The sequence below is a fragment of the Chelonia mydas genome, chromosome 12, assembly GCF_015237465.2.
Source record: "Chelonia mydas isolate rCheMyd1 chromosome 12, rCheMyd1.pri.v2, whole genome shotgun sequence".
Classification (NCBI taxonomy): Eukaryota; Metazoa; Chordata; order Testudines; family Cheloniidae; genus Chelonia; species Chelonia mydas.
In genome coordinates, this window is record NC_051252.2 from 17,627,469 (window position 1) to 17,640,767 (window position 13,299).

The 13,299-nt window shown below is 39.9% G+C and overlaps 1 protein-coding gene across 9 annotated transcripts in view; it reads left to right on the plus strand.

Moving 5' to 3' along the window:
• Positions 1–13,299, plus strand: part of ABCC12 (ATP binding cassette subfamily C member 12) — a 109,746-nt gene that overhangs the window by 80,824 nt on the left and 15,623 nt on the right. For 8 of the 9 annotated variants that reach the window (XR_006285192.1, XR_005222288.1, XM_027822142.3 and 5 more), the window contains 5 exons: positions 689–792; positions 4,199–4,405; positions 6,260–6,486; positions 9,920–10,057; positions 11,703–11,889. Coding sequence is in view for 7 of the 9 variants with exons in the window: in XM_027822142.3 (XP_027677943.2) it covers positions 689–792; positions 4,199–4,405; positions 6,260–6,486; positions 9,920–10,057; positions 11,703–11,889 (863 nt within the window). In the remaining 2 variants the exon portion in view is untranslated. The remainder of the gene's footprint in view (positions 1–688; positions 793–4,198; positions 4,406–6,259; positions 6,487–9,919; positions 10,058–11,702; positions 11,890–13,299) is intronic. The other variant, XM_037878084.2, reaches the window with a different exon arrangement.

Here is a 13,299-nt window from a genome sequence, read left to right on the forward strand (position 1 = left end):
CACAACTGTTTGACCACAAATCCCATATATGCATACGCAAACAAGCATTTATGTTCACAAATCACATAGTAACATACGTAAATGAGACACCCACTTACCAGATTTTAAATATGAATTATTAATCCTTATAACCCCTTTTGGGTTCATAGCCAAGGAGCATTGCCCACTATTTCAATGCTGGTTCATTTAGTAAGAATCATGTAGGATGTGTGTGTGTGTGTGTGCAGTGAGTACGCATACATTTTAATTTGTACATCAAGTATGTTTTCCCAAGCATTAATTTACTAACAGATTCTGAAACCCACACTCACAATCATTAACATTTTGTACAGTGAGACTGCTCACTTGAATAAGAGATACTTAATCTGAGCAAGGATTGCAGAATCTGGCCCTTAACCACCATTCTGGAAAATACCAAAAACAATTAATATCAGTTCCCTCTCTCTGGGCTAATGGGTTAAATTCAGAAGCCCTTATTCAGTTTTTACCTTGACCTTGACTTCAGGATTTAACTCCTTGTTCCCACATTCTTGTAATGGCAGTTCTGCACTTATAGGAAGAGAAGAATAAATACGGATTAAACAATAAAGTCTTTGTTGAGAAGATACACAACAGAGTACATGAGTATAGTATGTTTAACCATTCTTACACCGTCAGTTATTAGTCTGGTCTTTTGGTCCATTTGCAGGTTTCATACTGTCTTCCTTTGTTGTACTTCTCTTTATTTTGATGATTGGCTGCTCAGCCTTCAGCAATTGGTGGTTAAGTTTCTGGCTAGAACAGGGCTCAGGGGTAAGTGTAACAATTTAATTGTAAATTTCTGCTCCTTAAAAACAGAGTTGCACATATATTTGAAGTTTTTAATATGAATAATAAAGCTCAACTCCAGTATCTATAGCATTAAGACAGTTGCTGTATGGCTTCCTTCAAACCCTGCTTCAGATGAAATTCTTATTTGTCTAAGTAAATTGACCATATCACCCCTGCCACTTTCAGCAGCCTCCTGCCCATTCCAATGCAACACTACCCTCCTGGTTTGCAACACTGTCTCTGGACTCAATCCACACTGTCCCTTTAGCCTTACATTTATCTAATCCCCTCCTATCCCACTCATTACACCTCTACAATTTTGGGCTCTTCCAGAAGTTAATCTTTCACTTATGCTGCTGTATATCCTATATCTAGGATTCTCTACCATCTCTCTCCAACCCACTGACTCACATATACACCCTAAATTTCACTTCAAAAACTTTTCCTTCCTCTCTGGCATAGAATGAACTCTCTGTAAAGAACTCTGAGATAATGCATATTAAGGATGCCATATAAAAATCAAATTGATTGTATTGTATTATATACGCATTGAGGACATACTAGCTGGGAATTCAAAGCTGTGTATATGACTGATTTACTGCTGCACATTTTTTCACAATATTATAAATAAGTGGACATGAATCATGTACTGATCTGTATTAGTTTGACTGCTCTATTGATGTACATGTTTTACTGGAACAAAATCAGACCTAAATTTCCCATTATCATTAGATAAAAATAATTTAGAGCTAAATTGTGCCTTCTCACCAGCTCAAGGGCACTAGAGGCCCTGGATCGTAGAGGTACAATGCCTCCCTGGCAACCCAGTTGCATAGGATGGGGAGAAGTAATTTGCAATATCCCTTTCTGGAGTCCAGCATCTTGCCCCCTTTGCCAGGCAGCTACTAGAGCCTGCCAGGGCATGGACTCACCACTTCACCAGCTGTCAAGGTTCCTTCCCCACTCTGAACTCTAGGGTAAAGATGTGGGGACCTACATGAAAACCTCCTAAGCTTACTTTTACCAGCTTAGGTTAAAACTTCCCCAAGGTACAAACTATTTTACCTTTTGCCCTTGGACTTTCACTGCCACCACCAAACGTCTAACCGGTTTTATTTTATTAGGAAAGAGCCCATTTGGAAATGTCTTTCCCCCCAAAAGTCCTCACCAAAACTTTGTACCCCCCTTCCTGGGGAAGGTTTGATAAAAATCCTCACCAATGTGCATAGGTGACCACAGACCCAAACCCTTGGATCTTAATAACAATGAAAAAGCATTTAGCTTCTTAAAAGAAGAATTTTAATAGAAGAAAAAGTAAAAAGAATCACCTTTGTTTCTTCCTCCCTCCAGCTTTGAAAGTATCTTGTCTCCTCATTGGTCATTGTGGTCAGGTGCCAGTGAGGTTATCCTAGTTTCTTAACCCTTTACAGGTGAAAGGGTTTTTCCTCTGGCCAGGAGGGATTTTAAAGGTGTTTACCCTTCCCTTTATATTTATGACACCAGCCCAGTTGCAAAAGACTTTTGGGGAGAAATTTCTTCCTTCTACTTGTCTTTGCACTCTGTAAGGCTTAGGCAAGTGTAAAAACTTGCCCCTATGTAGCAATGCAAAAGTGCTTTCTAGATGAACATGTTCCCTATCACTAAATAAAAGGGGATTAACTCGCTGACAGTGACTCAACTTTAGGTGTTTGGGTTTTTTAATGATAGAAAACCTAACAATAATGTAAAAGAAAACAGCTTTTGTGTAAGGTTCCAGTATGCTGCGTTTACAACCCCAAAACTATAATACAATAATAATAATAATAATACCTAGCTTTTATATAGTGTGTTTCATCAGTAGATTTCAAAATACTCTATAAAGGAAGTAAGCATCATTAGTGACTTTGTGTTCATGCATCAGAACCATGAAGCATAATTTCCAGCAAAAACGATCAAGTTGTTTTCATTCTTCAAGCTAAAGGAAATGCAAAATATGAATATAATTAATGGAGAAAAGTAAAATTGGTTCTTAATAATTTAAGGTGTTATCATTAACAGGTTAAAAATTTGCTTTTTTTAAATAGGGATGTCTCTGACAGTGTCCCTAAAAATATAAATAGATATTAAATTTTTCCCCTCTTAAATTTACAATATTTAAGATACTTCAAAGGCAAGGAGCTAAAAGACTCTTGATATCTGCAGTTATTTTTTATAAACAGGGGTTAGGCTGACAAAATAAGGTAAAGGTAATTTTTTAAAGGTACAGTGGTGTTTTAAAATCTTGAATTTACTTTTCCTTATCTGATATACATTTCCACAGAAAAGTAAGAATCATTGTTTTTCTGGGAGCTGCTTTGTCAATACTACTTCTATTTCCATAGATGTGTACACTGGACCGGAAAAAATAAAGTCAGGGTTATAAACTATTGGCTCTTAACAACATGCCATTACCTTATTTTGAAGAGTGAAAGTAAGAACTCTGACTTCTAGATTGCAGTGGCTGGCTGCCTGCTGAAATATACAAGTATAGGTTTTAAAACCCAACTACAGCTTTCAGGAGGCAAAATTATTACATTTTATATAGCACCATAAGTACACATGGTACTTAATAAATCATATTACTAGAGTAACAAGGCTGTGGAACCTAGAAACATCACAGGTGTCATTAAGCTCCACACCATAGTAATTTAAAATTTAATGATAGCAACATAGAATGCAGTTACTTCTCCAAAAGCAAAAGACCTCACCACATGCACAAAAGGAGACGCTCCTTTAACAGTTAGCTATGAAATACAGTTGAGCAGTTCTGAGTCCATTTAGTGGAGGGAAGTGACACACACATACATGCTGACTAGAAAAGTCCTAAAGAATTTAATAGGGATGAAAATAAATTTCTATTCAAATTAGAATGGGAGATAAGTTGTTAAAAGAAATGAGAGATGAGATGTAGGCAAAACTGGAACAGTCTAATGAAAATGAATTTTATAAAACTTAAAAAAAATAAAATAAAAAAGAGGAAGCTAGTGAAGGGATGTGTGTAACATAGCCAAAGCACTGTTCTTACAAAAATCTGTAGGATTTCAAACGGGAAAATCTTTTTCTTTGTAAAAAGTAGTAATGTTGGGTGAGATTGAGTCATTATGGCTGCATGAAATCAGTGGATATACAGTATTACGAGGATTTCCCTATGTAAGGGGGCCGGGGGAGGAGGGGAGATTCAAGTGTGGTGTGGAGGTGACGTAACAGCTCTATGCCACCCCATCTCTGACTCAGGCATAGGGAAAGTGGTGTAGATGAGGGTATCCCTACACTTTAGCTGTCTGAACTTCCTTTATCCCTATCCATTTATCATTTTATCAGTAAAAGATTTCAAATTTAAATCACTGTATTTTACACATTTGCTTTAAAGACAAACTGCAGCCTCCTGAGTAATGAAACAGAATATCCTATTTGTGACATGGGAAGCATCTCCGATAACCCCAGACTGCACTTTTACCAGTTAGTCTATGGAATGAGCATGGTGACCATGATTGTCCTAAGCATCATCAAAGGGTTTGTTTTCACAAAGACGACATTAAAGGCTTCTTCAGTGTTACATGATGATGTATTTTATAAGGTATGGAAAATACATTGCTTTAATCATTATTAGGGGATATTTACCATAATAAGCTTATAAAAGGATGGAGTATGGTTTAGTAGATACTGTTGATGCCTAGGGTCATTGGTTCTGTTCCCAGTTCAGTTGCTGCCTTATTGTGTGACCTTGAACAGTGCATATGAACATTTTGTGTCTGTTTCTCTATTAAATTATAATGTCTGCCTCCTGAACACGGTTGCTGTAAACTTTAAATTAATGTTCACAAAATGCTTAGAGCTTCTCAGATGAAAGAGTCTATGTAAATGCAAACTATTACTTCTTGTAACCTGGACCTAAAATGATTGCTGGTGAGGGAAACTGCGACATCACCAGGTGACAGCATTGTGCAATTGGATAGGAACACCATACAGATTTTCACCTTCCTCTGAAGCATCAGGTATTGGTCTCTGCTGAAGGCATTTTACTGGACAAAAAAGGCAATGGGTAAAATGTTCAAAAGTGCCTAAAAGACAGGAGTTCAAATCCAACTGAAAATCATTCCAGGCACTGGAGTCTAAGGGCCGAAGAGTAAAATTTTCAGAAGCACCTGAATCCAATTTTCAGAAGTGATGTAGTCACTTAGGGCCAGCTTTACAAAGGTATTTAGGTGCCTAAAGATGCAGAGAGTTGCCTAGTGGGCTTTAGAAAGGTGCTTAAGCATCTAGCCTATAGGCGCCAACTTTGTGGGTGCTCCAGGGCTGGAGCGCACACAGAAAAAAAATAGTGGGGCTCAGCACCTACTGGCAGGCCCTGCCAATCAGCTCCTCCCTCTCCCTCCCCCCCAGTGCCTCCCGCCTGCTGCTGATCAACTGTTCAGCAGCGGGTAGGAGGTGCTGAGGGGGGAGGAGTGGGGGCAGGAAGAGGTGGAGTGAGGGCACGGTACGCTCAGTGGAGGAATGGGGTGGGAAGAGCTGGGAGAGGAGGAGGGGCAGGAAGAGGAAGCACAGGGGATGGGGTCTTGGCAGAAGCGGTGGAGTAGGGGCAGAGCAGGGGTCTGGCACTCCCAGGGAAATCAGAAAGTCAGAGCCTGTGATCTAGGCACCTAACCTACTTTGGTGCTTTTGTAAAGCTTATTGACTCCAAGCCACTCAGGTGCTTTTGAAAATTTTACCTCATTAATCTAATGTGGTGTGACCTGTCCTATGTTCCTATATTTTGTGAGGCCTTGATTCAGCAAAGTATGTAAGTGCCCAACTCTAAGCATATGAGTAGTCCTATCAAATTCAATGGAACTACTCACCTGCTTTGAGAGGCAAGGTGAGTGATATAATATTTTTATGGGACCATCTTCTGTTTGAGAGAGAGACAAGCTTTCGAGCTTACACAGAGCACTTCTGACCTGAAAAAGAGCTCTGTGTGGCTTGGAAGCTTATCTCTCTCACCAACAGAAGTTAGTCCAGTAAAATATATTACCTCACCCACCTTCTCTCTCTAATCTACAGGGACCAACATGGCTACCACAACACTGCAAACACCTGCTTTGAGTCAGACACCTGTTTAGACACCTTGATGAATCAGGGCCTGTTACAGTATAGCTTATTGTAATGATTCCTTTTTAAGTGTACTGTAAATCCTCAACATTCTGATTCTCATGTGCATTTATTTTATGATCATAACAACAGGAGATAAGCCTTTAAGAAATATTTATTCTGTTTTCAAAGGCTGCTTCACAAATACTATCTGATGTTGTAAAAGCTATAATACATTTGTTTGCTGTTCCTCTTATTTACATTTTAGCCAAGATTATACTAGTATCTATTTTATCACAAAAACTCTGAATAGTGTAAAAGACAAAGACTGTCATTTGATTCTGCTGTTTCCCTTTATCCACAGATCTTACTGAGTCCAATGAGTTTCTTTGATACAACTCCCACTGGCAGGCTAATGAACCGTTTTTCTAAGGATGTGGATGAATTGGATGTGAGACTTCCATTTCATGCAGAAAATTTTTTGCAGCAGTTTTTTATCGTGATCTCTATTCTAATCATAATAGCCATTGTGTTTCCGTTCCTCCTAATTGCAGTTGTTGTCCTAACTACTATTTTTGTTATTCTTTTTCAGTAAGTTGATGTGCTTTTTCTTTAAGAACTATTTTAAGAATTTTTATTATCTTTGTGATCTAGCCAATAGCAATTGTCATTCTTATTTACATCTCCTATTGTTGAGCTTAAGTTGCAAAATACTATACATTTTTTGTAAAGGTTTACTGGAAGGTGAGAACTACCAGAACCAGTATCTCATAGAGCAGGCACAGCCAGTGGAAACTGGGAATCTATCAAATATTTACTGCCTTCTATACTAAGGGCTAAATTCAGTCTTTTGCTTGCACTGTCTTCTGCCAATATAGTCTAGGGCCCTAGTCTGTCCAAAATGACATTTCAGAGGCACAAGTCATTCATAACCTTCCCTCAACCTACAGGTCTACAATCATAGAATCATAGACTTTAAGGTCAGAAGGGACCATTATGATTGTCTAGTCTGATCTCCTGAACAATGTAGGCCACAGAATCTCACCCATCCACTCCTGTAACAAACGCCTAATCTATGTCTGAGCTATTAAGTCCTCAAATCATGGTTTAAAGACTATGAGGTACAGAGAATCCTCCAACAAGTGACCCGTGCCCCACACTGCAGAGGAAGGTGAAAAACCCCCAGGGCTTCTGCCAATCTGCCCTGGAGGAATATTCCTTCCCGACCCCAAATATGGTGATCAGCTAAACCCTGAGCATGTGGGCAAGACTCACCAGCCAGACACCCAGGAAAGAATTCTCTGTAGTAACTCAGATCCCACCCCATCTAACGTCCCATCACAGGCCATTGGGCATATCTACTGCTAATAGTTGAAGATCAATTAATTGCCAGAATTAGGCTATCCCATCATATCATCCCTTCCATAAACTTATCAAGCTTAGTCTTGAAGCCAGATATGTCTTTTGCCCCCACTGCTTCCTTTGGAAGGCTCTTCCAGAACTTCACTCCTCTGATGGTTAGAAACCTTCATCTAATTTCAAGTCTAAACTTCCTGATGGCCAGTTTATATCCATTTGTTCTCGTGTCCACATTGGTACTGAGCTTAAATAATTCTTCTCCCTCTGTGGTATTTATCCCTCTGATATATTTATAGAGAGCAATCATATCTCCTCTCAGCCTTCTTTTGGTTAGGCTAAACAAGCCAAGCTCTTTGAGTCTCCTTTCATAAGACAGGTTTTCAATTCCAATTCATCCTAGTAGCCCTTCTCTGTACCTGTTCCAGTCTGAATTCATCTTTCTTAAACATGGGAGACCAGAACTGCACACAATATTACAGATGAGGTCTCACCAGTGCCTTGTATAACGGTACAAACACCTCCTTATCTCTACTGGAAATACCTTGCCTGATGCATCCCAAGACCGCATTAGCCTTTTTCACAGCTATATCACATTGGCGGCTCATAGCCATCCTGTGATCAACCAATACTCCGAGGTCCTTCTCCTCCTCTGTTACTTCCAAGTGATGCGTCCCCAGTTTATAAAAAAAATTCTGGTTATTAATCCCTAAATGCATGACCTTGCACTTTTCATGATTAAATTTCATCCTATTTCTATTACTCCAGTTTTCAAGGTCATCCAGATCTTCCTGTATGATATCCCAGTCCTTCTCTTTATTGGCAACACCTCCCAGCTTTGTGTCATCCGCAAACTTTAGTAGCACATTCCCGCTTTTTGTGCCAAGGTCAGTAATAAGATTGGTCCCAAAACCGATCCCTGAGGAACTCCACTAGTAACCTCCTTCCAGCCTGACACTGTAGTCTCCCCTTTAACCAATGTTCCCACTAATTTTTGACAGGCCGTGTGCGCAAAAAATTTCTTTTGTGCAAATTGTTGTGCTTCTGTGCAAATTTTTGTGCGCACGGTTTTTCGCCGTGTGCGCGGGGTTTAGGATCTGTGTGCGCATGCACACACGCTCAGCTTAGAGGGAACAGTGCCTTTAACCAGTTCCTTATCCACCTTTCAATTTTCATATTGATCCCCATGTTTTCCAATTTAGCTAATAATTCCCCATGTGGAACCGTATCAAATGCCTTACTGAAATCGAGGTAAATTAGATTCACAGCATTTCCTTTGTCTAAAAAAATCTGTTACGTTCTCAAAGAAGATCAGGTTGGTTTGACACAATCTACCTTTTGTAAAACCATGTTGTATTTTGTCGCAATTACTATTGACCTCAATGTCCTTAACTACTTTCTCCTTCAAAATTTTTTCCAAGACCTTGCATACTACAGATATCAAACTAACAGGCCTGTAGTTACCTGGATCACTTTTTTTTTCTTTTCTTAAAAATAGGAAGTATGTTAGCAATTCTCCAGTCATACGGTACAACCCCTGAGTTTACAGATTCATTAAAATTTTTCGCTAATGGGCTTGCAATTTCGGGTGCCAGTTCCTTTAATATTCTTGGATGAAGATTAACTGGGCCCTGCCAGGCTGGCAGGGGAAGTCATAGCCAAGGTATCCTGGAATGCATTGATTCAGCCCATGCTATGTAATCTCCAGCAGTGGAGAAGCTATGGAGACCTGACTGCAGCTTAAAGCCACAGCCTCACAGTGGAAGCACCAAGCTACAGTCCTGTTGTTCATATGGAGGATGGATGTTCAGTGGGATGTTGCTGCTTAGGCTTCTCTCCCCATACATGTTTTCTGGCCACATGTTGCATGTATTTTTCTTATGTGCCTCTCATCCCCTCTGTACCTGGAAGTAGAGGGGATGATATTACTCTTTTAGTTTTCAAAATCTAGTGTCACACTTCAGTACTTATAATACATGATGATATACATGAAGGGCTAGATTATGCCTGGTCTCTCACTGGGGAGCAGACAGGATACATGTAGCCAAGACTTTAAAAAGTGATCAGTGACTTTGAGTGCCCAATTTGAGACACATAGGAAGGACCTGATTTTCATAAAGTACTAAGCATCCAGTCCCTTTAAGGTATCTCAAATTGGGCACCCAGTCCCTTTTGATTATCCAGTCCTTTTAAAGTATCTGAAATTGGGCACTCAAAAATGGAGGCAGGAGGCACCCACAATTTCTACTCGCTTTAAGTTTAGACAAGGAGCTTTCCTCCATTTGTACTTCAGTGCCAGGGCCAGACCCAGCTGCTGTCTCTGGATTTAGGGACTGCTCCCTCTTAGCCTTCAGGGGACACAAGGTACTCCAAAGGAGGTGAGAGGGAGAAAGTACAGCCATGGCACTGACCAGCTAAGCTAAGATGACTGGGCACAGAATGGAGCATAGTATAGTATGTGCACTCCTTCTGCATACTTAGGAGATCCAGGTAAGGCTGTGAAATGCAATTCCTCCCTACAGGGCGGTGCTGCTCTCTTTTCCCCCAGTGCAGGCCATTTGAGATTCCAGTTCAGACTACTGGCTTTAGGCACAAGATAGTGATGTATACCATTGGCATACTGACATATAAATACGTACAATATCATTTTGCTTTCATTTTGTTGCAGAATTTTTCAGAGAACCATCAGAGAACTAAAAAGAGTGGAAAACATTAGCAGATCTCCATGGTTTTCACACATTACTTCTACTGTGCAAGGCCTCAGTGTAATTCATGCTTATAATAAAAAAGAAGACTATTTCAACCAGTAAGCTGCATACATTACAATTATATCCTATTTGTTTTGTTTGTCATTCTGATATGGAAAGATAACACTGCATTGTTATTCTTTACTTGATTGTGGATACTGTGGCGTTGTATATGCAATGACATTAGGATGACCACATGCCCCAATTTTGTAGGGACAGTCCCGATATTCGGGGCTTTTTCTTATATATGCACCTTTTACTCCTGACCTCCTGTCCTGATTTTTCACACTTTCTGTCTGGTCACTCTAAGTGACACTGATGAAACTATTCTGTTACTACAATGCAGAACAGCAATAATCCTGCAGCTTTTCATTTTTGAAAAGCTCCTAGTTTGTACCATGGACTGTCAGAAGTCTCACAAACAGCAATATATGTCCTATCTCTCTGTGTTCATTTTTGCATATTTGTGCAATATTTTTACTTTCTGAGTTTTAAGCAATTTCTAGGATCTGAATTAAAAGCCAAAGGGCAATGAGTTCTCACTGGTGGATTCTTAAAGTGATCTAGACCCACACATACAGAACTTTAGGGTTTGATTTGTGATGCCTCATGAATTGGACCATGTCAGATCTATTCTCCAGAACTGACTATGAACCCTGCTTAGTTTGCTTAAAGGTTCAGATCCCATAGCTAGGGCCCTACCAAATTCATGGTCCATTTTGGTCAATTTCACAGTCAAAGGATTTTTAAAGTTGTAAATGTCATGATTTCTGCTATTTAAATCTGAAATTTCACCATGTTGTAATTGGAGGGTGCCTGACCCAAAAAGGAGTTGTGAGGAGGTCACAAGGTTATTGCAGGGAGGGTTGCGGTACTGCTGTTTTAAGTGCTGAAGTAAGGGTGGCAATATCACAACCCCCTAAAATAACCCTGTGGCCCCCCTGAAACTCCCTTTTGGGTCAGGACCCTCAATTTGAGAAACACTAGTCTCCCCCTTGAAATCTGTACAGCATAGGGTAAAAACACACAAAAGACCAGATTTCCCTGAGGGAGATCAGATTTCATGATCCGTGGTGCATTTTTCATGGCTGTGAATTTGGTAGGCCCCTACTCATAGCCCCTGAAATTCCAAAGGGAAGCTCCCACTTTCCCTATGTGTCTAAATGTGTCTTATTAGAACACAGGTTAACTAATGCAATGTTTAACACAATGTAGCACTGTTGTGTTTTACATCAAGTCATGTGGACTTTGAGGTTAACCATGACACTTCTCATCTGCATTAAAGGTCTGATTCTCATTTATACTGATGGATCTTTACACTGCATAAATTACATTTACACACACTTGAAGGCCCCTTTAGACTCCCAGAGCTCCTAAATCTGTACACAGTCTGGTCCTAACAGTATTTGTGGGTCTTGTCCAGATACAGTAGATCATTTCTGCTTCTGAGTATCGGATTTATGGAAGCCTCCCTTTAGAAAAATGTTGCAATATAAATCAATTCCTGACAAATTCATACTAAGCTGTGATATCTCCTGTTTTACTCAACTGTTTGCATAATATTTTAAGTAAGTAGAATAAAACATGCATGAAGGCTATCATAAAAATACCTACATCAACAACTCACTAGGAGGAATGGAACTTGTGTTTACATGTTAAAACCTCTTTTAGATTATCAAAAACGTTCATCTATTTTCATTTCAGGTTTAAAATGCTAAATGATGAAAACTGCAGCCATTTTCTGTTGTTTAATTACGCACTACGCTGGTTTGCGGTTAGAACGGATATTCTCATGACCTTGGTAACCTTCATTGTTGCATTATTTGTTGCTTTGAGCCCTCCTTTTATTAGTACTGCAGCAAAAGGCTTGGCTTTGTCCTATATTATCCAGGTAAAAATAAATGTTTGGTGTCTTGGGTTAACCTCTGTTAATTATGTTAGTGCATATACATTTCCTATTCTACCCATTCTTTATACTAAAATGCAATGTGAGTATTACATTCACTTGAAGCCAGATTCTACAACCCTTTACTTTACTTTAAAGTAAAGGCAATACTTTACTCTGCAAATAGCACATTGGATATAGAAATCAATGGATCAAGATATTACCCAGCGTGAAAAAGAATGGCAGAATTGAGAACAGAGGGAGAAAAAAATAGTTCACATTTTGGAAAGAGCAGAGATTCAAGTTGTACACATTCTACACAAATGTAGCTACTTTATATAACTGCGTTACCTCAGCCTCATTTCATTGCACCTTACCTTCGATTATTTAATAACTCATTTGTAATGTCTTATTTTAAGTTAGATTGCTAACATTTCAAGGCAGGGACTGTGTCTTCCTATGCATTGTTACAGCACCTACCAGAGTGTGTATCTGATTCTGACTAGGGCCTTCATGTACTGCTGCACAATATATAAGTAGTGTGACAGGGTCAGGCTGGATGGCTACAGGAGAGTGATAGAAGACAGATATATTAGCCCCATGTTAAGCAGGTCCCTTTACCCTGGGTAAGATAAAAGGGACTATTCCAGAACACTCAGGAACTTTCTAGAACTAATTAAGGCAGGCAGGCTAATTAGGATATCTGTAGCCAATTGGGAAGCTGCTAGAATTAATTAAGGCTAATCAGGACATCTGGTTTAAAAAGGCTGTCACTCTAGTTAGTGAGGTGTGCATGTAAGGAGCTGGGAGTGAGAGCATGTGCTGCTGGAGGACTGAGGAGTACAAGCATTGACAGACATCAGGAGGAAAGTCCTGTGGTGAGGACAAAGAAGGTGTTGGGAGGAGGCCATGGGGAAGTAGCCCAGGGAATTGTAGCTGTCGCGCAGCTGTTCCAGAAGGCACTCTAGACAGCTGCAGTCCACAGGGCGCCGGGCTGGAATCTGGGGTAGAGGGCGGGCCCAGGTTCCCCCAAAACCTCCCAACTCCAGACCCAACACAAGAGGTTCCACCAGAGGGGAAGGTCTCTGAGCTGTTCCCCGACCCACATGATAGATCAGCAGAAACTGCGGAGATTGTTCTTAATCTTTTTTCCCATGCTGGCCAGTGATGAGGTTATCTGAATGAACAGCAGATTTGAGCCACGAAAGTGGCCAAACTGAGGGCTACTGTGAATCTCTGAGGCAAGCAAAATCCGCCAATAAGCGCAGGACTCACCAAGGTAGAGGAGGAACTTTGTCACAGTAGATAATTCCAAACCATTTGTGTTTAGTATATGAATGTTAAATATCCCTTAGTTTTATATAGAATTTACCACAGAAAACGATAACTAACTTATTGCAAAGCACAAAAAGGAAT